General features: G+C 42.9%; 1 protein-coding gene across 1 annotated transcript; it reads left to right on the forward strand.

Annotated features, from left to right (window-relative positions):
* Nucleotides 1–91: 91 nt before the first annotated feature.
* Nucleotides 92–24935, forward strand: LOC123405113. Its single transcript, XM_045098941.1, has 2 exons — nucleotides 92–470; nucleotides 24691–24935. The coding sequence occupies exons 1-2, from the start codon at nucleotides 92–94 to the stop codon at nucleotides 24933–24935; spliced, it is 624 nt and encodes a 207-aa protein (XP_044954876.1).
* The last annotated feature ends 657 nt before the right edge of the window (nucleotides 24936–25592 follow it).

Below are 25592 nucleotides of genomic sequence, written 5' to 3' on the forward strand. Positions count from 1 at the left end.
TTGTTGATTTCCTACAAGCTACAAGAACACACACCATTGATGCATCCAGCAACCCGGCTTTATCACCACATCTCTACTTATCAATTTGCTCATGGCGGCGCCTCATCATGCAAGCCCAGCCCAACCGCTACCATTTCTGGCGCCGCTCGTCGCCCTACTCTTCCTCGTGGCGGCGACCACCACGGCAACCGCAGCCGCAGACGGTGTCCCCGTCGGCAACGGCGGCATGATGCACCTCCACTTCTACTTCCACGAGATATACACCGCCGGGCCGAACGGCACGACGGCGGCGGTGGCGTCCCCGCCGGCGGGCGCCGGCGGCTCGTCCTTCGGGTTCGGTTCCGTGAGCGTGGTCGACGACATGCTCCTCGAGGGCGCCGACCCGGCGTCCCGCCTCATCGGTCGCGCGCAGGATCTCACCGACGCGGCCTCGCTCTCGGAGGGCGCCATCCGAAGGCATCCGAAGCGAAGTACCGAGGCATGGGGAGGAGGGGGCGGGGGGCTTACCGGAGTGGGAGGGGAGGGGGTCAACCGGCGGTGCTTGGAGCAGGGGGGAGGACGGCGGGCGTCGACGATGGCGAGAGCGAGGCGGAGGTCTTGCAGCCTGGCGGCATCGATCGCGTCGTCGTCCGGTGCGTAGGCGAGAGCGAGAGGAGGAAGAAAACGAGGGGAGATGGGTTGGAAACTTCGAAGTGTCGTTTATATAGGAGGACCTTTAGTCCCGGGTCTTGGCTAGAACCGGGACTAAAGACACCCTTTAGTCCCGGGTCTAGCCGTGACCCGGGGCTAAAGACCCCTTTTCGGCAGGCGAGGAGGTAGGAAACGAGGGGCTTTAGTCCCGGGTCGTGGCTCCACCCGGGACTAAAGGTGGTCTTTAGTCCCGGTTCGAGCCCCGAACCGGGACTACAGATCTCTTTTCGGCAGGCGAGGAGGCGGGAAACGAGGGGCTTTAGTCCCGGGTCGTGGCTCCACCCGGGACTAAAGGGCGTCTTTAGTCCCGGTTTGAGCCCCGATCCGGGACTAAAGACCTGGCTGGCTCCGGTGCGACGCAGGGCAACCTTTAGTCCCACCTCGCCTAGCGAGGGGCGGTGGTAGTTCTTTATAAGCACTGCCGCGCCTTGCTCAATTGAGCTTCTCTCTATTGCAGGCCTATGGTCCTAACTCTCCTCAAACTGCATGTTGGGCCTGTTGGGCCCGCGAGCCTGCATCCTGTCCCACGTGTCGGGTAGGGTTTCTAGTCGTATGCAGGCCGTGATGGCCCAATAGGCGGCATTTTTTTTACTTTAATAATTTTTAGTCCTTGTTTATATTTTAATTCTTTGCTATTAAATATTTGTTTTCTCTTCTATTTTAGTTTTCTATTGAGTTGATCTTTTGTTGTTTCTTTTTAGTTAATGTTTTACTTGATTCTTTCCAACAAATAAGCACTTTGATAATTTTACTTAATTATTTTTAATTCATTCATTTTAGTTAATATTTTACTTGATTCTTTTTAGTTGACTCTTTTTTTTGTTTTCTATTAAGTATTTTAACAAAAAAAACTTTATGAAATTTCTCCCTTCATTTGATATTTTTTGTGAATTTACTTATTTTTTTGACCTAGTTGACCCTGAAATTGAAAAGCACCAAAAATGAACTCTAAAAATGTTGAAAGTTGGCATGGTATCATCATTTTCACCCACATAGCATGTGCTAGAAAGTTGAGAGGGTTATGGCAAAAACTGGATGCACTTCGTGTAACAAACGGACAATCTCTCTCAAAGTATCAGGGTTTCGAACGAGAACTCATATGTTACAAAGGGATTTCATTTTTTGTACTTATTTGAACTCCATACATTTTGTGTGTTCAAAAAGCACCATTCAAAGGCACATCACAAAATTTCAACAATTTCTGACTTCATTTGGTATTTTTCGTGCATTTAATTATTTTTTTGAGCTAGTTGACCCTAAAATTGAGAAGCACTACAAATGAAATCTGAAAATATTGAAAGTTGGCATGGTATCATCATCTCACCCACACAGCATGTGCTAAAAAGTTGAGAGGGTTACGACAAAAACTGGATGCACTTCGTGTACAAAACGGACAATCTATCTCGAAGTATCACGATTTCGAACGTCACCTCTTACAAAGGGATTTCATTTTTTGAACTTATTTCAACTCCATACTTTTTTGTGTTCAAAATGCACCATTCAAAGGCACATCACAAATTTTCAACAATTTCCGACTTCATTTGGTATTTTTCATGAATTTACTTATTTTAAGCTAATTGATACTGAAATTGATAAGCACAACAAATGAAATCTGAAAATGTTGAAAGTTGTCATGGTATCATCATTTCACACACAAAGCATGTGCTAAAAAGTTGAGAGGGTTACGGGAAAAACTGGATGCACTTCGTGTACAACACAGACAATCTCTCTCGAAGTATGAGGGTTTCGAACGAGAACTCATCTGTTACAAAGGGATTTCATTTTTTGAACTTATTTGAACTCCATACTTTTTGTGTGTTCAAAATGCACCGTTCAAAGGCACATCACAAATTTTCAACAATTTCTGACTGCATTTGGTATTTTTCGTGCATTTAATTATTTTTTTGAGCTAGTTGACCCTAAAATTGAGAAGCACTACAAATGAAATCTGAAAATGTTGAAAGTTGGCATGGTATCATCATTTCACCCACACAGCATGTGCTAAAAAGTTGAGAGGGTTACGACAAAAACTGGATGCACTTCGTGTACAAAACGGACAATCTCTCTCGAAGTATCACGGTTTCGAACGAGAACTCATCTGTTACAAAGGGATTTCATTTTTTTGAACTTATTTCAACTCCATACTTTTTGTGTGTTCAAAATGCACCATTCAAAGGCACATCACAAATTTTTAAAAAAAATCGACTTCATTTGGTATTTTTCGTGCATTTACGTTTTTTTAGCTAATTGATCCTGAAATTGATAAGCACAACAAATAAAATCTGAAAATGCTGAAAGTTGGCATGGTATCATCATTTCACCCACAAAGCATGTGCTAAAAAGTTGAGAGGGTTACGGCAAAAACTGGATGCACTTTGTGTACAACACGGACAATCTCTCTCGAAGTATGAGGGTTTCGAACGAGAACTCATCCTTTACAAAGGGATTTCATTTTTATGAACTTATTTGAACTCCATACTTTTTGTGTGTTCAAAATTCACCATTCAAAGGCACATCAGAAATTTTCAACAATTTCTGACTTATTTGGTATTTTTCGTGCATTTAATTATTTTTTTGAGCTAGTTGACCCTAAAATTGAGAAGCACTACAAATGAAATCTGAAAATGTTGAAAGTTGGCATGGTATCATAATTTCACCCACACAGCATGTGCTAAAAAGTTGAGAGGGTTACGACAAAAACTGGATGCACTTCGTGTACAAAACGGACAATCTCTCTCGAAGTATCACGGTTTCGAACGAGAACTTATCTGTTACAAAGGGATTTCATTTTTTTGAACTTATTTCAACTCCATACTTTTTGTGTGTTCAAAATGCACCATTCAAAGGCATAACACAAATTTTCAACAATTTCCGACTTCATTTGGTATTTTTCGTGCATTTACTTTTTTTTAGCTAATTGATCCTGAAATTAATAAGCACAACAAATGAAATCTGAAAATGCTGAAAGTTGGCATGGTATCATCATTTCACCCACAAAGCATGTGCTAAAAAGTTGAGAGGGTCACGGAAAAAACTGGATGCACTTCGTGTACAACAAGGACAATCTCTCTCGAAGTATGAGGGTTTCGAACGAGAACTCATTTGTTACAAAGGGATTTCATTTTTTTGAACTTATTTGAACTCCATACTTTTTGTGTGTTCAAAATGCACCATTCAAAGGCACGTCACAAATTTTCAACAATTTTGACTTCATTTGGTATTTTTCGTGCATTTACTTATTTCTATTAACTATTTTGTTATTTTCAATTTAAAACTATGTTTATTAAAATTCTTTTTGCATATTTGAGAATTTGACAAAACTATGAAAATGAAAAGTGTTTGAAATTGAATAAATAATTCAAAACTATTTTCTATTTTCAAAATTAATTACTTTGACTATCCAAACTATTAACTATTTTGTTATTTTCAATTAAAAACTATGTTTATTAAAATTCTTTTTGCATATTTTAGAATTTGACAAAACTATGAAAATGAAACGTGTTTGAAATTGAATAAATAATTCAAAACTATTTTCTATTTTCAATATTAATTATTTTGACTATCCAAAGTATTAACTATTTTGTTATTTTCAATTAAAAACTATGTTTATTAAAATTATTTTTGCATATTTAAGAATTTGACAAAACTATGATAATGAAAAGTGTTTGAAATTGAATAAATAATTGAAAACTAAAAGGTTTAGTACATTCCATACATGCATTACATAAAAGGTTTAATACATTATTACATTATTGCACCAATATTCCTATCTATTATTTCTGTTTTCTTCTAGGTCGTAGCCATGGAGAATCTTCATCATTCAGTAGGATGCTTGGGTTAGTTTTCACTTTGAAGGGCGGAATTTTATTAAACTTATTATAATCTACTGACATGTCTCTCTTGTCATCTACTCCCACGATGTTTCTTTTCCCTGAAAGAACTATGTGGCGTTTTGGCTCATCGGCCGATATCTTCTTTTGCTGCTTTCTTTTTCTCGTTTTTGTAGACATGTCCTTCACATAGAAAACCTGAGCGACATCATAGGCTAGGACAAATGGTTCGTCCATGTACGCAAGATTGTTGAGATCCACTGTTGTCATGCCGTACTTTTGGTCTACAACTACCCCGCCTCCTGTCAGCTTCACCCATTTGCACCGAAACAAAGGGATCTTAGAAGTAGGTCCATAGTCAAGTTCCCATATCTCCTCTATGTACCCGTAATATGTTTCCAAACAGTGCCCATTCTCGTCTGTTGCATCAAAGCGGACACCACTATTTTGGTTGGTGCTCTTTTTATCTTGGGCAACCGTGTAAAATGTATTCCCATTTATCTCATACCCTTGGAAAGTACATATAATCGAAGATGGTGGCCTGGCCAAACAGTACAGCAGATCTCCAACGGTGTCGTCATTCATGAGATGTGTCTGCAACCAACTGCCGAAAGTCTTCTCGTGTTCCACTTTAATCCAAGAGTCAGCCTTCCTCGGGTTTTCGGATCGTAGAATATTCTTGTGTCTCACGGTATACGGAGCCACCACGGTGGAATAGTGTAGAACTGTGTAGTGTGCTTGAGAGAAAGAATGCCCGTCCATACATACTTTTGCTTTCCTTCCTAGTGTGCCTTTTCCCGTCAGCCTACCCTCATACCGAGATTCAGGAACACCAATCGGCTTAAGGTCAGGAAGAAAGTCCACACAAAACTCAATGAGCTCCTCTGTTCCATAGCCCTTGGAGATGCTTCCTTCTGTCCTAGCATGGTTACGAACATATTTCTTTAAGACTCCCATGAACCTCTCGAAGGGGAACATATTGTGTAGAAACACAGGACCGAGAATTCTAATCTCTTCGACTAGGTGAACTAGGAGGTGTGTCATTATATTGAAGAAGGATGGCGGGAACAACAACTCAAAGCTGACCAGACATTGGACCACATCAATCTGTAACCCTGATAGACTTTCTCGATCGATTACCTTCTGAGAAATTGCATTGAGGAATGCACATACCTTCACAATTGCCAGGCGAACATTTTCCGGTAGAGTTCCCCTCAATGCAACCGGAAGCAATTGCGTCATAAGCACGTGGCAGTCATGAGACTTTAGGTTTTGGAATTTTTTGTCTTTCATATTTACGATTCCCTTTATATTCGACGAGAAGTCAGTCGGGACCTTGATACTGAAAAGGACTTCAAAGAAGATTTCCTTCTCTTCCTTAGTAAGAGTGTAGCTGGCACGCCCTTGAAACTGCCCTGGATGCATGCCACCTCTTCCTTTATGACGTTCCTGGTCCTCCCGTGCTTCCGGTGTATCTTTTCACTTCCCATACAAGCCCAGGAAGCCTAGAATATTCACGCGGAGATTCTTCGTCAGGTGCATCACGTCGATTTCCGAGCGGACCTCATGGACTTCCCAGTAGGGTAGCTCCCAAAATATAGATTTCTTCTTCCACATGGGTACGCGCTTATCAGGGCCGTTAGGAACAGGTTGGCTGCCAGGACCCTTTCCAAGGATTACTTTTAAATCTTTGACCATATCAAATACTTCAGCACCAGTACGGATGACAGGCTTCCCCCGGGGTTCTGCCTTGCCATTGAAATGCTTGCCTTTTTTCTTTAAGGGATGCTTGGGCAGAAGAAAACGACGATTGTACGGGTACACATTCTTCCTACATTTGTCCAGATATATACTTTATGTCTGATCCAAACAGTGCATGCATGCATTGTATCCCTTGTTTGACTGTCCTGAAATGTTACTAAGAGCAGGCCTATCATTGATGGTTACGAAAAGAAACGCTTGAAGGTCAAATTCCTCTTGTTTGTGCTCGTCCCACACACGTACACCTGGTTCGGCCCACAGCTGTAAAAGTTCATCAACTAATGGCCTTAGGTACACATCAATATCGTTGTCGGGTTGCTTTGGACCTTGGATAAGCACTGGCATCATAATGAACTTCCGCTTCATGCACAACCAAGGAGGAAGGTTGTAGATACATAGAGTAACGGGCCAGGTGCTGTGACTGCAACTGTGCTCCCCAAAAGGATTCATGCCATCTGTACTCAGACCAAACCATAAGTTCCTTGCGTCACCTGCAAATCTCGGGAACTCTCTCTCCATTTTTCTCCACTGCCGACCATCAGCGGGGTGCCTCAACTTATCGTCTTTCATACGATCTTCCATGTGCCATCGCAACAACTTCGCATGATCTTTATTTCTGCACAGACGTTTCAACCATGGTATTATAGGAGCATACCACATCACCTTGGCAGGAACCCTCTTCCTGGGTGGCTCGCCCTCAATATCACCAGGCTCAGCTTTTCTGATCTTATACCGCAATGCAGTGCATACCGGGCATTTATCCATATTCTCGTACTTCTCATCGAGGTAGAGGATGCAGTCATTAGGGCATGCATGTATCTGCTACACGTCTAATCCTAGAGGGCAGACAAGCTTCTTTTCTTCGTACGTGCTGGCGGGCAATTCGTTCTTTCTTGGAAGCATCTTCTTCATCAGTATCAGCAACTTTTTGAATGACGAGTCAGTCACACCGGTCTCTGCCTTCCACTTCAGCAATTCCAGTGTGCTACCCAGCTTCTTCTGGCCATCTTCACAAGTTGGGTACAACAATTTGTTGTGGTCCTGTAACATCTGCTCGAACTGCAACCTCTCCTTTTCTGTGTCGCAACCTCGCCGTGCATCAGAAATGACCCGGCCAAGATCATCAGGGGGCTCATCTGGTTCCCGTTCTTCAACCTGACCTTCTTCTTCATTGTCTTCCATTGCAGTATCAGCATACTCAGGGAACATAGATCGGTAGTTGTCATCATCGTTCTCTTCTTCTTCATCGTCGTCTTCCATCATAACCCCTCTTTCTCCGTGCTTGGTCCAAACATTATAGCCCGACATAAAACCGGACCGAAGGAGGTGGCTCTGAATGACTCTTGAGGAAGTGTAATCCTTCTTATTCTGACATTCAACACATGAACAAAACATATAACCACCACCATGCTTGTTCGCATCGGCTGCATCTCAAAAAGAATGCACGCCTTCTTTGTAAGAGGTTGTGCGTCGATTACCGTACATCCATGGATGGCTCATCTGCGTTATACGAGAGTATATCAAATACAATCACGATCCTAAAAATTAGTACCGCACGGTCTAAATGAGTTAATATAGTTGCTAACCTTTTAGAATAAGTAGAAATAAAGAGGAAGAGGTTTAAGCGTGGCTCGGGCATCTCATATCGTAGTTGTATTCGGTGAACTGAAGCGGCATCGCTCTAACACACATTTCAACAAACACCTCTAGTGCATCCAAGAAAAATGGAGAGATAGCACACACCCACACTCTTCCATTCAAGAAAAATGCAAGGAAGAGGGGAGAGGGGGGCTGTGGCCAATATATATAGGCACAGGACTTTAGTCCCAGTTTGAGACACAAACCGGGACTAAAGGTGGCGCACATGCGGGCTGCACACCACGTAGCCCTTTAGTCCCAGTTTGAGACACAAACCGGGACTAAAGGCTCCTTACGGGCCAGGACCAAAGCCTCGTGGGCGGCATTGCGATTTGGGGCGACGTGGTCGGGCCTTTAGTCCCGGTCGAGATGGAGGCCGGGACTAAAGGGTCCAGGCCAAAGGCCCGTTTTCCACTAGTGGTTCATGTATGTGCTTCATTGCTCCAGGAAAAACCGGGTGAAACTTTTCACGACAATAGGTGCTGATTATATTTCATTGTAATGGCCATTGCCAACACACGTACTATGGTCATGTGCAACTTCTATTTTGCTCCCCACTGGAGACCACCACCCAGATCCATCTCTTCTCAACCATGTTGATGCTCAGGGGAGTTGCTTACATGCGTTCTTGTTGTCGATCCGTGACGGCATGGCCTCCCTGTGCCCTCCGTTGAACAGGGGAACGACCCGTGTTCTAGCTGTTTGCTTGGGTTTTTAGCTGAGGGAGAAGGGGACGACCGCTGTCGCTCCTTCTCTCGAACCTTCGTTGCGATGAATCTATGGGAGGAGACGGGCACACGCGTGATGGATCTGCTCCTAGCACCTCAAGCCGCACATCTTCGAGGTGATCGCTTCATCCACATTCAATATCGGTTCTCGTGTTTACTCCTTTTGTGGGTCGATGGATGCATGATACTCTGATCGTAGTAGGTTGTTGTGGTACGTATCGCACATTGGCACTCTGAAACTAGCCTGCAGTTTTCTCAAACAAAAATAACGTGAAATGCCAGTGAAGAGGACTATAACATTCCAATGGAATAAATTGTAGTTACTTCTTCTTTGCTTCTCAAAGAAAAGGATGTTATATTAACTTGATGTTGCTGTTCTTCGTAGGATGAACATATGGCACCTTGTAGGATGTTGTTTTTTTGTGTGATTCCCTCTTAAAGGATATACTTTTTCAGCTTATTTTATCAATTCTTTCGAAGCAAATAATATGCGATGGTAGCTACAGTTATAGCTTTTTTTATGTTATTGTCCTGATCGAGGTGCTTCCAAGGTTAGATATGCCTTGCCTTATGTATATTGGATACATCAAGCCCTTTTCGGTGCATCATTAAACATTTGCTTTTCATATTTGCTTACTAATATTGTACACATTGGGATGAATGGATCAGCCTCATTCTTTGCTTAAAATAATTAGTCAATGTTTGTTTGTTTAGTAGTATCATTGTTCTACAACCTACCTGTTTGTTGGATAATAACCATCTTTCACAACTCATCCACTTTGCCATTTCTGTTATCTATTTTGGTTGGCTTGTCTTCTCAAAGGTATATCTTCCTGAACATATGCCAACTGTGCGCTTTATGTATTCACATCCGGGTACAACTCTCACCAACATAATTGTGGATATGTTGGAAGATGGTACATAAATGTTCACGCCGCTCGAAGCTATTTACATGAAGCACTATTATTAGTAGATAGAGAAGCTCGCACTTCCAAGGTTGTCCACCTCCTATATATGATGAATATTTTTCTCGTAGAACTTACTCTAACCGGATGTCAGAATATATATTATCCATGTAACAATCTATTCATTCACGTTTTATCAGTTCTCCTTAATTGTTATTTGGTTTTTAGAATTTTACATGTATTTTACATGTTGATCTTACAGGACCATGTCACTGTCTTCTAGAGATTAAATTCAAGTTTAGTTAATGCTTGTGTTGCTGCTTAGATGGTGCAACATTGAAAGTAGCATGGTACAATCTATTCATGTTTAGTTAATGCTTCTGATGGACAGAATGGCCTGTTGAGGAATAGTGCAGTTCCTGTTGAGGATAGTGTTGCTGTTGCAAGTAGCATGGTCCTTACAGAACCTGAGGTAGAAGGCAAGGAAGATTTGCAACAAACAAGTAGTGATGATAACTCTGTGAGTCAAAAGCTTTCTGATGGACAGACTACAAAGGGTACACCACAAGGGAGGAGGCGGAAGTTAGATACGCGCGCTATCTAGCGGGAGAGAGGAGGGAGCGTTGGAGGAACCGGATGAAGACCAGTTTCATTGCGATTATGCTCATCGTGATGACCGCAACTCTCTTCTATGTGATGGTAGTTTAGATGATCGATATCGACTTGTAATGTGAAGACAAACTCGCTACTCGCGGTCTCGAGACTTGTAATGTTCTAACTTTGTTCGGTATTTTAAATTTGGAGACTAATATGATGAGTTGTATTCGAAGACTAATCTTCTATTGTATTCGATAAATATGTTGTCTATATGTTGTGCTTTTTATATTCTGTGCAATAATATGTTTTGTAACCTGTGTAAATATCAGAAAAAAATAATACCTAATATTCATACTAGTGGCGCACTTCAAAAAGCACACTAGTGGCGCATCGTCAACTAGTGCGCCATTAGTAAGCCAGAGCACATGGGTAAATATGGCCCCTGGGAGACATACTAATGGCGCACCATGAGCTATACTAATGGCGCACTGCCTGGTGCGCCATTAGTATACCAGATACTAATGATGCACCGTGAGCTATACTAATGGCGCACTGCCTGGTGCGCCATTAGTATACCAGATATTAATGGCGCACCATGAGCTATACTAATGGCGCACTGCCTGGTGCGCCATTAGTATACCAGATACTAATGGCGCACCTGTGGTGCGCCATTAGTAAAAAATTCTAATGGCATGATGCTAGTGGCGCACCTGTAGTGCGCCATTAGTAGCCAAAACAGGTGCGCCACTAGGTGGCCTTTTCCTAGTAGTGGTACTATCATTACTACTTCGTATCTTTTGGGATCAATATTATGAACATGTGTACCACTACGATTGAGATTCAATAATCCATTGAAGGTATTTCTTCAAGCAAATAGAATAACAATTATTCTCTTTCAATGAATAATCTTATTGCAATAAACACGATCTAATCATGTTCATGCTCAACGCAAACACCAACTAACAATTATTTACGTTTAACACTAATCCCGATCACAGAGGGAGTGTGCGATGTTTGATCACATCAACCTTGGAAACACTTCCAACACATATCGTCACCTCACCTTTAGCTCGTCTCCGTTATTTCGTAGATTTTATTTCGAGTTACTAACACTTTGCAACCAAACCGGTATCTAATACCCTCGTGCTACTAGGAGTACTAGTAAAGTACACATCAATATCATGTATATCCAATATACTTCTGTCGACTTTGCGAGCCTTCTCATCTACCAAGTATCTAGGGTAGTTCCTCTTCAGTGACTTTTCCCCTCATTACAGAAGCACTTAGTCTCGGGTTTGGGTTCAACCTTGGGTCTCTTCACTAGAGCAGCAACTGGTTTTCCGTTTCATGAAGTATCCCTTCTTGCCCTTGCCCTTCTTGAAACTAGTGGTTTTACTAACCATCAACAATCGATGCTCCTACTTGATTTCTACTTTCGTGGTGTCAAACATCGTGAATACCTCAAGGATCATCATATTTATCACTGATCTGTTATAGTTCATCACGAATCTCTAGAAGCTTGGTGGCAATGACTTTGGAGAACCATCACTATCTCATTTGGAAAATTAACTCCCACTCGATTCAAGCGATTGTAGCACTTAGACAATCTGAGCACATGCTCAACATTTAACTTTTGTCCCTTACTTTGTAGACAAAGAATCTTGTCGGAGGTCTCATACCTGTCAACAAGGGCACGAGCAAGAAATCCCAACTTCATCTCTTGGAACATCTCATATGTTCCGTGACGTTCAAAACGTCTTTGGCGCCTCAATTCCAAGCCGCTTACACACTGAACTATCACGTAGTCATAAAAAATGTGTATGTCAGATGTTCACAACATCCACATACGACGTTCGAGGTTCAGCACACCGAGCGGTGCATTAAGGACATAAGCCTTCTGCGCAACAATGAGGACAATCCTCAGTTTACGGACCGAGTCCGCATAATTGCTACTATCATCTTTCAACTAAATTTTCTCTAGGAACATATCAAAAAATAGTAGAGCTACAACGCAAGCTATAACATAATTTGCAAAGACCTTTTGACTATGTTCATGATAATTGAGTTTAGGTAATCATATTACTAATAACTCCCACTCAAATAGACATCCCTCTAGTCATTCGAGTGGCGCATGATCTAAATCCACTAACTCAAGTCCGATCATCACGTGAGTTGAGTATAGTTTCAGTGGTGAACATCTCCATCTTGATCATATAAACTATATGATTCATGCTCGACCTTTCGGTCTCTTTTGTTTCGAGGCCATGTCTATACATGCTAGGCTCGTCAAGTTTAACTCGAGTATTCCGCGTATGCAACTATTTTGCACCCGTTGTATGTTGATACGTCTCCATCGTATCTACTTTTCCAAACTCTTTTGCCCTTGTTTAGGACTCTAATTTGCATGATTTGAATGGAACTAACCCGGACTAACGCTGTTTTCAGCAGAATTGCCATGGTGTTGTTTTTGCGCAGAAATAAAAGTTCTTGGAATAACCTGGAAATTTACGAGGATTTTTGTGGAATATATAAAAAATACTGGCGCAAGAATCAACCGGAGACGTGGAGCGAGGAGCCCACAAGCCCAGGACCCTCGGGGCTCCGCCGCCTCCAATGCCAGCTCTATTTAGTCTCTTTCGCCCAGAAAAAATCAAGGAGAAGAGTTCATCACATTATACGATACGGAACCGCCGCCACCACCTGTTCTTCCTCTTGAGGGCAGATCTGGAGTCCGCTGGGCTCCGGAGAGGGGGGATCGACGCCTTCGTCATCACCAACCATCCTTCATCGCCAATTCCATGATGCTCTTCACCGTTCGTGAGTAATCTCATCGTAGGCTTGCTGGACGGTGATGAGTTGGATGAGATCTATCATGTAATCGAGTTAGTTTTGATGGGGATTGATCCCTAGTATCCATTATGTTCTGAGATTGATGTTGCTACTACTTTGCCATGCTTAATGCTTGTCACTAGGGCCGGAGTGCCATGATTTCATATCTGAATCTATTATGTTCTCATCAAGATATGTGTGTTCTTGATCCTATCTTGCAAGTTGTAGTCACCTACTATGTGTTATGACCCGACAACCCCGGAGTGACAATAGCCGGAACCACTCCCGGAGATGACCATAGTATGAGGAGTTCATGTATTCACTAAGTGCTAATGCTTTTTCCCGGTTCTCTATTAAAAGGAGAACCTTAATATCCCGTAGTTTCCATTAGGACCCCGCTGCCACGGGAGGGATGGACAATAGATGTCATTCAAGTTCTTTTCATAAGCACGTATGACTATATACGGAATACATGCCTACATTACATTGACGAACTGGAGCTAGTTACATATCTCTCCATGTTATAACTGTTACATGATGAATGTCATCCAACATAATTATCCATCACCGATCGAATGCCTACGAGTCTTTTCCTACTGGTTCTTGCTACGTTACTTTGCCGCTACTGGTGTCACTGCTGCTATTGTTACCGCTACTGCTGTCACCGCTACTGTTACCGTTGCTACTGTTGCTATCACACTACTTTGCTAGTGAAACTTTGTGGAGGATACTAAGTCTTTCAGGTGTGGTTAAATTGACAACTCAACTACTAATACTCGAGAATATTCTTTTGCTTCCCCTTGTGTCTAATCAACAAATTTGGGTTGAATACTCTACCCTCGAAAACTGTTGCGATCCCCTATACTTGTGGGTTATCAAGACTATTTTCTGGCGCCCTTGCCGGGGAGGCCTAGCTCTATTTTCCGAGTCACTTGGGATTTAGTCTGCTGATCACTATGAGGAATCCGAGAGATCCAAAAACTAAAGTCTTGTCCTCAACTACGAGGACAGGTAAGGAACTGCCATCTAGCTCTGCACTTGATTCACCTTCAGTTATGAGTAAGTTTGCGACACCACCATCTGCTAGAAATTCTTATATGTCGCATGTGCTTAATGATGCTACTTCTGCTATCCATGATGCTTGTGATGATGCTTTGCTTGATACTGCTTTGCCACTAGGTGCATTGCTTGATCCACAAATTGCTAGAGTTGCTGCTGAATGTGATGATACTTCTGAAACTGCTGAGATTATTGAAGTAGAACCTTCTATTTCACCTGTTAGAACTAGCTCTCCTAGATATGAATTGCCTGATATACCTGAGGGTTATGTTATGGAGGGAGAGGTAGCTGAGGACTTTCTTGCTTGTAAGGATAGCTATGATATTGAGAAATTACTGCGTAAGTGGAAAGAAAAATCTCTGAACGCTAGAATCAAATACGATCCTAAGTTTGCTACATCGCCTATCTTTGTGACCGATAAGGATTATGAATTCTCTGTCGATCCTGAGTTAATCACTTTGGTCGAATCTGATCCTTTTCATGGTTATGAGTCTGAAACAGTTGTAGCACATCTTACTAAGCTGCACGATATAGCCACCCTATTCACGAGTGAGAAAAAGATCCGCCACTACTATATCCTTAAGTTGTTTCCTTTCTCGCTAATGGATGATGCTGAGACTTGGTTCACTTCTCTTCCTCCAGGTTGTGTGCGTAGTCCCCAGGATATGATCTACTTCTTCTCTGAGAAATATTTTCCTGGCCATAAGAAACAAGCTGCCTTGCAGGATATATATAACTTTGTGCAAGTTGAAGAAGAGAGTCTCCCACAAGCTTGGGGGAGGCTTGTCCAGCTACGGAATGCTTTGCCTGATCACCCTCTTGAGAAGAATGAAATACTTGATATCTTCTATAATGGACTAACCGATGCTTCTAGGGACCACCTAGATAGTTGTGCTGGTTGTGTTTTCAAGGAACGAACTGTGGAACAAGCTCAGATTCTATTGAATAATATCTTGTGCAATGAGAATGCTTGGACTATTCCCGAACCACCTCCGAAGCCAACTCCTAAGAAAAGAGGTATCCTATTCCTCAGTCCTGAAGATATGCAAGAAGCTAAGAAATCTATGAAAGAGAAGGGCATCAAATCTGAAGATGTCAAGAATCTACCACCTATCGAAGTAATCCATGGTCTCGATAACCCGACACAGGTAGTAGAGGTAAACTCTCTTCGTAGATTCAATGAGAGTGATATTCCTTTTGATAAACCTGCTAGCTTATGCTTAGATGAATTTGATAACTTTGTTGCCAAACAACAAAGTTCCAATGATTATGTTAGCAGACAATTGGAACAGAATGCTTGCATGCTTAGTCATTTAAGTGCTTGTGTGGATAGAAATGACAATGATCTTAAGCTTTTGAGTAAACATGCCTCTATGGTCACTACTCAGGTAGAACAAGTACTTAAGGCTCAAAATGACTTGCTCAATGAGTTGAATGACAATTCTGTTAGAGTTATCACTAGAGGTGGTAGAATGACCCAGGAACCTTTGTATCTTGAGGGTCATCCTAAGAGAATTGAACAAGATTCTCAAGGAGTTAGCACCGAGGCACCTAGTCATCCTAGGAACAAAAAGAAATATGATAGGAACTTGCACGCTAGCAACCCCGAAACTGTTACACCTGAGAATCCAAACGATGTCTCTGTTTCTGATGTCGAAACACAATCTGGTGATGAACATGAGCCTAATGACAATATCGATAGTGGTGTTCATGTTGATGCTCATCCTAGCAATGATAAGGATGTGGATATTGAACCAGTCGATCTTGATAACCCACAACCTAAGAATAGGAGATACAATAAGAATGATTTCATTGCTAGGAAGCATGGTAAAGAAAGGGAACCATGGGTTCAGAAACCCATGCCCTTTCCTCCCAAACCATCCAAGAAAAAGGATGATGATGAATTTCAGCGATTTGTTGAAATGATTAGACCTGTCTTTCTGCAAATGCGTTTGACAGATATGCTCAAAATGTCTCCTTATGCTAAGTACATGAAGGATATTGTGACTAATAAGAGGAGGATATCTGAGGTTGAGATTTCCACCATGCTCCCTAATTATACCTTCAGGGGTGGAACTCCTAAGAAACTAGGTGATCCCAGAGTGCCCACTATACCTTGCTCCATTAAAGGCAACTACGATAGAACTGCTCTATGCGATCTTGGAGCCGGTGTTAGTGTTATGCATCTATCTCTTTATCGTAGACTTGAATTGGATAAGTTGACACCCACTGAAATCTCCTTGCAAATGGCCAACAAATCAACTGCTTTCCCTATCGGCATTTCCGAAGATGTGCCTTTTGTGGTTGCTAACATTACTATCTTAACAGACTTTGTTATTCTGGATATTCCTGAGGATGATGCCATGGTGGTCATCCTTGGAAGACCCTTTTTAAACACGGCAGGGGCTGTTATTGATTGGAACAAAGGCAATGTCACTTTCCATGTCAATGGTAATGAGCATACGGTGCACTTTCCGAAGAAACAATATCGAGTACATTGCATCAATGCTATTGAAAAAACTTCATCGATTCTTATTGGGAGCTTTGAATGCCCTATACCTACTGTCAATATGAAGTATGATTTACTTGTTGGGCATATGCACATCCCCATTAAGATGGATGAATCTAGGAGCTCACCCAGCAGTGGCACCCTTAGTACACTCCGGAGTACCCCGGAGATGGTCATTTCCCTCCATGGGAGTAGACCAACTTAGGCCAAAAGCCTAAGCTTGGGGGAGTAAGTGTTTCTCACCGACTTTATATTCATGCTCACGCTTTCACATTGTTAGTCGGTGTTCACACCTTGCCACTGTATCATCCATGCTAGTTCATTTTGTTTTCTCGCTTTCTTCTCGTGTGTTTCTTTAGATTGAGAAAACCCAAAAATATTTCCCGGCCTTCTTTTCCTTGTTGGGAGCTTTCCCGTGTAAATAGTTTTCATTTTATTTGGGTCAAGGTAGAAGACCATGGTTACAATGTTTAGTGGCTCTCGCATGCATATTTGTTTATCTATCAAAGAGCCATATTAGTTTGTCTTCTCCTTTGTGTTTGCTTGCAGATTCGAGCTTAGTCCAATGCACGAACACTCTTATTATTGTTCACATCATTCGGCCGTGCAAGTGAAAGGCAATAATGACGATATATGATGAAGTGACTAAGCCTGGAAAAGCTGGTATGAACTCGATCTATTTTGTTTTTGTAAATATGACTAGCTCATCGTTCTTAATTCAGCTTTGTTATGATAGAAACATGTTTGCAATGACAACTTAGAGATCATAGTTTCTGATGCCATGCTTAATTAGCTAGGAGCTTATAATGGTTTGTCTTGGATGCCAACATGAATCTCAAGATGATTATGATGTAGCATGATAGGATGGTATCCTCCTTTGAATGATTCAAGTGGCTTGACTTGGCGCATGTTTACGCATGTAGTTGAAACAAAATCGACATAGCCTCTATGATATTCATCTTTATGGTGATTTATGTCCTACTCATGCTTGCACTAAATGTTGGATAATCTCAATGCATATTGATGACTGTTGTCGCTCTCTAGTTGGTCGCTTCCCAGTCTTTTGCTAGCCTTCACTTGTACTAAGCGGGAATACTGCTTGTGCATCCACTTCCATAAACCCAAAGTTGTTCCATATGAGTCCACCATACCTACCTATATGCGGTATCTACCTACCGTTCCAAGCAAGTTTGCATGTGCCACTCTCTAAACCTTCAAGTAATAATCTGTTTTGCATGCCCGAACCGCTCATGTCCTGACAAGGGGCAGTCAGTATCTTCCATGCTAGGCGTGTTATCCTCGATACGTGTTTATTCACTATCATTCACGAGAAAGGGGCCGGTAATTGGAATGCCCAGTTCCATGCTCAAATCAAAAAGATAATTGCAAACAAAACTCCCCCTGGATTGTTGTTGGTGTGGATGGCACCCAAGGATTTGGCTAGTCGTGGAGTGTGATTGATCGGTGGTGGGGGAGTCGAAACTTTACTTTTCTGTTTGGGAACCGCCTATAGCATGTGTAGCATGGAAGATGGTGAAAACTCTTGGTCATTACGTTGACAACGAAAGCATGCCACCCAAAATTATTTACCTCTGTCTTCAAAGATTGAGCTCTGGCACCTCTGCAAATCAATGCTTCCCTCTGCAAAAGCCCTATCTATTTATGTTTCTATTTAGTCATCCTGTTCTTATAAAAGCACCAATAAGAGAGCACCTCCGTCATTTTTATGCTTTGCTTTTAATTGTTATTGAGTATGACTGTGACTGGATCTTCTTTGCCATGAATTACAATGTTTTGCGGTGCTTGTTATTGAGTATGCCCTTGGTCTTTGAAGGTGCTCTGCATTTATGTTTTGCGGTCTCAGAAAGAACTAGCGAGATACCATCTATTCATGATTGTTTTGATTGAAGTGTTGATGTTTGAAACTTATTATTATTGCTCGCTAGTTGATTTTTCCATTGATATGAGTACTTCATGAGACCTAAATGTCATTGCTTATGTGGTTAGCTTATGATCTTGCTGAAAATCTGAATATGAGTTAGACATAATTACAACAACAAGATCAAACAGAGTTCGTAAAAGTTTTTCTTTGGTCTCTTTCAGTTTTTCAACTGAATTGCTTGAGGACAAGCAAGGCTTTAAGCTTGGGGGAGTTGATACGTCTCCATCGTATCTACTTTTCCAAACTCTTTTGCCCTTGTTTTGGACTCTAATTTGCATTATTTGAATGGAACTAACCCGGACTAACGCTGTTTTCAGCAGAATTGCCATGGTGTTGTTTTTGCGCAGAAATAAAAGTTCTCGGAATGACCTGGAAATTTACAAGGATTTTTTGTGGAATATATAAAAAATACTAGTGTAAGAATCAACCGGAGACGTCGAGCGAGGAGCCCACAAGCCCCGGAGGCGCCCCCTGGCCACGTCAAGCAGGCTTGTGGGGCCCTCGGGGATCCGCCGCCTCCAATTCCTCCAATTCCTGCTCTTTCGCCCGGAAAAAAATTCAAGGAGAAGCGTTCATCGCGTTTTATGATACGGAGCCGCCGCCACCACCTGTTCTTCCTCTGGAGGGCAGATCTGGAGTCCGTTCTAGGCTCCGGAGAGGGGGATCGATGCCTTCGTCATCACCAACCATCCTTCATCGCCAATTTCATGATGCTCTTCACCGTTCGTGAGTAATCTCATCATAGGCTTGCTGGACGGTGATGGGTTGGATGAGATCTATCATGTAATCGAGTTAGTTTTGATGGGGATTGATCCCTAGTATCCACTATGTTCTGAGATTGATGTTGCTACTACTTTGCCATGCTTAATGCTTGTCACTAGGGCCCAAGTGCCATGATTTCAGATCTGAACCTATTATGTTCTCATCAATATATGTGTGTTCTTGATCCTATCTTGCAAGTTGTAGTCACCTACTATGTGTTATGACCCGGCAACCCCGGAGTGACAATAGCCGGAACCACTCCCGGAGATGACCATAGTATGAGGAGTTCATGTATTCAGTAAGTGCTAATGCTTTGTTCCGGTTCTCTATTAAAAGGAGAACCTTAATATCTCGTAGTTTCCATGAGGACCCCGCTGCCACGGGAGGGATGGACAATAGATGTCATGCAAGTTCTTTTCATAAGCATGTATGACTATATACTGAATACATGCCTACATTACATTGACGAACTGGAGCTAGTTACATATCTCTCCATGTTATAACTGTTACATGATGAATGTCATCCTGCATCTATAATTATCCATCACCGATCCAATGCCTACGAGTCTTTTCCTACTGGTTCTTGCTACGTCACGTTGCCGCTACTGGTGTCACTGCTGCTATTGTTACCACTACTGCTGCACCGCTACTGTTACCATTGCTACTGTTGCTATCACACTACTTTGCTACTGAAACTTTGCTGCCGATACTAAGTCTTTCAGGTGTGGTTGAATTGACAACTCAACTGCTAATACTCGAGAATATCTTTTGCTTCCCCTTGTGTCGAATCAACAATTTTTTGTTGAATACTCTACCCTCAAAAACTATTGTGATCCCCTATACTTGTGGGTTATCATATGTGAACGTTGAGTCTGTCACACACGATCATCACGTGGTGTCTCGAAATGACGAACTGTCGCAACGGTGCACAGTCGGGGAGAACACAATTTTATCTTGAAATTTTAGTGAGAGATCACCTTATAATGCTACCGTCATTCTAAGCGAAATAAGGTGCATAAAAGGATTAACATCACATGCAAATCATAAGTGACATGATATGGCCATGAACTTGTGCTTCTTGATCTCCATCACCAAAGCACCGGCATGATCTCCATCGTCACTGGCGCCGCACCATGATCTCCATCATCGTGCCGCCATCGAGGTTGTCACACTATCTATGCTATTACTACTAAAGCTACTACCTAGCGATATAGTAAAAGCATCTGCAAGCACAAACATTAGTTTAAAGACAACCCTATGGCTCCTGCATGTTGTCGTAGCATCGACATGTAAGTCGATATTTAACTATTACAACATGAACAGCTCATACATCCAATATATCATATAATGTCTTTGGCCATATCACATCACATGCATACCCTGCAAAAACAAGTTAGACGTCCTCTAATATCTTGTTGCATGTTTTACGTGGCTGCTATGGGTATCTAGTATGATCGCATATTACTTACGCAAAGCCACAACGGTGATATGCAAATTGTTATTTAACCTTCTCCAAGGACCGCCTCGGTCAAATCCGATTCAACTAAAGTTGAAGAAACAGACACCCATTCATCTTTATGCAACAAGTTGCATGTCAGTCGATGAAACTGGTCTCTCGTAAGCGTACGAGTAAAGTTTGTCTGGGCCGCTTCAATCCAACAATACCGCTGAATCAAGGAAAGACTAAGGAGGGAAGAAAATTGACCATCAACGCCCACAAACTCTTTTGTGTTCTACTCAAGATATCATCTACGCATGAACCTAACTCATGATTCCACTGTTGGGGAACGTCGCATGAGAAACAAAAAAATTCCTACGCACACGCAATACCTATCCATGGTGATGATCATCTACGAGAGGGGAGAGTGAATATACATACCCTTGTAGATCGCTAAGTGGAAGCGTATATAACGCGGTTGATGTAGTGGAACATCTTCGTGATCCAATTCGCAGCCCGTCCCACGATCTCATCACGATCCGTCCCGCGATCCCATCACGATCCATCCCAATCTAGTGCCGAACGGACGACACCTCCGCGTTCAGCACACGTACAGCTCGATGACGATCCCCGCATTCTTGATCCAGCAAGAGGGGCGGAGAGGTAGATGAGTTCTCCAGCACGGTGGCGTGGTGGTGGTGGTGGTGAACTAATCCAGCAGGGCTTCGCCTAAGCACTACCGAACTAGACTAGAGGTGAAACAGATCTAGAGAGAAGTAGAGGGAGCACGTGGCAACTAGGGTTAGTGTCGTGGTTTTGTCACGGCAGATGTCCTGGTGAAAGGACTTAGTTATGGAGCCATCGCACCTTGGTGGCGACTCAAAGGGGGTGAGCGGAAGCGAGACTCAGGTTTACGCAGGTTTGGCCCCTCCTGTAGCGGTAAAAACCTACGCCTTGGTTTGTGTATATTGATGGTGGATTCGATTACAAGGAGGGTGTGACTCGCATGACCTAGCTCTTGATGGATTCTAACTGAACCTATCTGCCCTAGAGACTCGCCTTTATATACATGCTGAGATCCTAGGGTTTACAAGTCATGGCTTTCCATATCTCTAAGTCGTAGTGTCTTCCAAGCTAGGAAACCTCCTCAGCGACTTACCTTCTCCATTAATCTTGAACCGCCATCCGGCTCATGGGCCCTAGCTGGCCCTTCGTCGAAGTTCTCCTGGAACATCTCAGCCCCTGGGCCAAGGCTTATCTTGATCATGACTGTAGAGTCGCTGTTTACCTGACCTGGCCCAATAGGGCGGGTCATACAGTAGGTAATGTCCCCAACATTAGGCCCCAGATTGACTTGAATTTGTTCACGCCAATAAACCTTCACACTTGTCTTCGGCGACTCATACACGATCCCTGACCTTTCTTGAACAAGTGATAAGCCACCAATCTTTATGAATTGTCTGAGTCGCCAGGTCATTTATTGATGATGTCATCTTCTCCACTATTCGAGGGATCTAGATGACATCACCTCCAATGGATCTTTTGTCTTATCCTGTCATCCCCAAAATCTAGGCGCCATAATTTCTGGTTTTCAATGCGCCTCCTTGACTCCCGTGCCTGCCGTTTCGATTCTGCCCCAGGTCTTTAAATAGCCACAGGGGGAGGCGGGCATCCCCACCTACCTATATTCCATCTCCTCCACTGCGTCTTCTTCCTTGAGCTCGCGTCACAAACGTCGCGCCACCGCCAAACCTCTGCTTCGGACCGGCCGCTTCTCGGGCTGATTGAGGGTGTGGTCTTTGGCGCGAACCTCCGCGACCTTCTTCCGTCGTCATCTTCCCTTAGCAGGTAACTCCCTCTTCTCCATTAGACCTAGATCTCGAACCTCCATAGTTCTTCGGGTAGCACCGAAACTCCACGAGCGTCAGCTCTTCATGCCATTAACACGTATAGGTACGGTCTTTAGATCCTCCTTTTTAGCGGTAAACTGCGGTAGTCCCATCAACTATCCATAATAAATCCATTGTTCCCCCCATTGTTCTATAGGACCACCACACTGTTTCCACAATGTTCTTATGTTCTTAGCGTTTTAATTTCGGAAAGTTTATCTTCCTCAGTAGAATTACCTGCAGATCTGTGAATCATGTCTTTGCATTGTAAACATGTTTGTCCTTGATTAGGAATATCCTAAGGAAATTTTCAGAATCGCAACCCGCCCTCAATGTTGTGGCGAGTCACAATTCCCCCTTAGACATGCTCTCAGCCGCTGGCCGGCGAGTTACCATTTCATAGGTCCTGACGACCCGCCAAACCTTCTTATGAAGACCTCCATTCCCCTCTATTTAAGCTTGTAATCATGGGTTCCATATCCAAATGCAACTGGTTGCCAATAAAAGTCAATGACGCCTATCTTGCGAATTTTGTGAAAGTGGGCAATCTTGCGCCCAAAGAAACGATCGGCTGGCGAACCGCCTTTGGAGAGCAACGTCCACAACCCGCTGAAGGGGAAGTGGTCATTTTCCCTGGTCACCTCGAGCGAGGCTTCACGCTGCCCGACTCAAAGTTCTTCAGGGACGCCTTGCATTTCTTCAACCTCCATCCCCAAGACTTAGGGCCAAAATCCATCAGCAACCTTTGCCAGTTCCAAGTGTTCTGCGAGGCTTACCTGCAAATAGAGCCTACTGTACTTGTGTTCAGGAAGTTATTTTATCTGAACCGCCAAACAGAGTTTGCCAAAGGGCCCTGCCTAGAGCTTGGGGGAGTCAACATCCGGCAACAGCGAGAATGCGGGTTTCCGGCTGTTGCATTGCCAGGTCATCCCAATGGTTGGGAAAAGACTTGGTTCTACTGCCGCGACACTTTTCCACCCAACGAGAACCCCTTACCAGGTTTCAGGGAGGAACGTCTGCCCATGGATTTCAAGTTGCCTTAAAAGCTAACAGAAGAAGAAGAAGCTACATTTGTCCCTATCTTCGCATAGCTCAGGGCTCTTACTGTTAGTGGTCTTACTAGGATCAATATGATCTGCTGCTGGGTGGAGTGGAGAATCATGCCTTTGAGCCACCGGAATGGCTTGATGTGTGAATTCAATGGCGACTTAGACCACCCCCAATGCTTCTATAACGTGAGGCTTGAAGAAGAAGACATTGTTGAAATTGTGAATAAGCTAAGTGGCGAGCCTCTTGAGAACTGCACCAAAATCGGGCTTAAACCTTTCTGCGTTTCTAACCCAGCTCCAGAGGTAAAACATCCCAAGTCGCTCTTGTAGATTTTTAATATACTCATGCTTCTTTCTGATTAGAGCTTTAATCATGTCAATTAGTGCAATTCGACCTTTTGGAATCGAAGGCCCAAGACTGTCATCAAGAAAACGACCAAACCCACCCCGAAGAAGAAGAAAAACAAAGGCAAGGCCACTTTAAAGGAGTCATCCGAGAGTCTCGGGCGCCGATGAACAATCAGAGGTAAATGCTCTCTTGTCTTTATTGCTTTAATCTGACCTGTACTCCTGCTTTGCTACTTATGTTTATAGGATGATGTCTTTGAGAGCCAAGATGAAGATGTTAAGGTAATTTCCATTTTTTTCTGACTCAAACTCTTCTCCTCCCAAGTCGGCCACGCGAATCTGTAGAAAAGTTCCCCTGTCTCACCCGGATGCTTATCTGGATCCCAATTTCCTTTTGAAGAAGGCGATTTTTACGCCCAATCATCATACTCGAAGACACTCTGGGACCTCTTGTCCGGCTTGCCCAAGAAAACAAGTGGTCGCAAACGACAGAACGAGGTACATTGCTATAAACATCTTTTCTTCCTATGCAAACTATTCTCGTGATTTACCCAATCTTTGAATCCTTCACTCAACAGGTTTCACCTCCTTCATCTGGAGACTCAGCTGCCTCAACTCTTCCCCCATTGATCCAAATTCAGGGGTAAGTTGCTTCATTAACATGTTCCTTCGGGTGTCAATGTTTCTGTTTTAATATTGGTACCATCATTCCTTAGGGATCAAGCAAAAAAAGAGGAAAACCGGCGAGTCATCTTCTGTTCCCAAAGCAGCTGAAATGTTTGGCATGAGTACCTCCATCCCACAAGCACAAGAGGAGCCAGCTGAGACTCACGCCGATGCCTTTGATGATTTTCTTGACATCCGAGGCGATCTTCCAAGTCCTCAAAAGGAGTTAACTGAAGACATAACCCACCCAGCTCTCATAAGGCGGCTGAAGACGCGATACCTGAGCCGGATTTAGTCGTCGTCACTGGTACCGGCTATTCTAAGCTACTGCTGTTTTAAGCAAGCATGCACCGAAATATGCCCAAGTCTTTGCAGAAAAAGATATTACCAAACTGAAGCTTTCCAATTATGAGAAATTGAGCCGCCTGGAGATGAGCCATGAAATGGAAAAGAGCTTGGCTAAAATGATGCGAATAAAACATGAGGTATGATACCTTTTAACTTCCCTGACATGTCCTCCCATTAGACCTCCAAAGGACGACTTATCCATGACAAATCGTGCTTTGTGTAATCTTTCAACCTGTAGCCCCAAAGGGTCGGGTTATCTTTTTAAAGATGAGTCGGGTCTTTAGTTTGTACTTGAACAAGAGATTCAACGTGTAGTCCCCAAGGGTCGGGTCATCTTTTTAAAGATGAGCCGGGTCTTGAACTTGTAATTAAAGAAAATATTCAACCTGTAGCCCCCAAGAGTTGGGTCATCTTTTTAAAGATGAGCCGGGTCTTTAACTTGTAATTGAAGAAAAACTTCAACCTCTAGCAGATATGTCTCCAACATATCTAAATTTTTTGATGGTTCTATGCTATTATCTTGTCAAGTTTGGATGTTTCATATGCATGAATATGCTATTTCATATCTTTTTTGAGACTAACCTATTAACTCATTGCCAAGTGC

Source organism: Hordeum vulgare, chromosome 6H, assembly GCF_904849725.1.
Source record: "Hordeum vulgare subsp. vulgare chromosome 6H, MorexV3_pseudomolecules_assembly, whole genome shotgun sequence".
Taxonomy (NCBI): Eukaryota; Viridiplantae; Streptophyta; class Magnoliopsida; order Poales; family Poaceae; genus Hordeum; species Hordeum vulgare.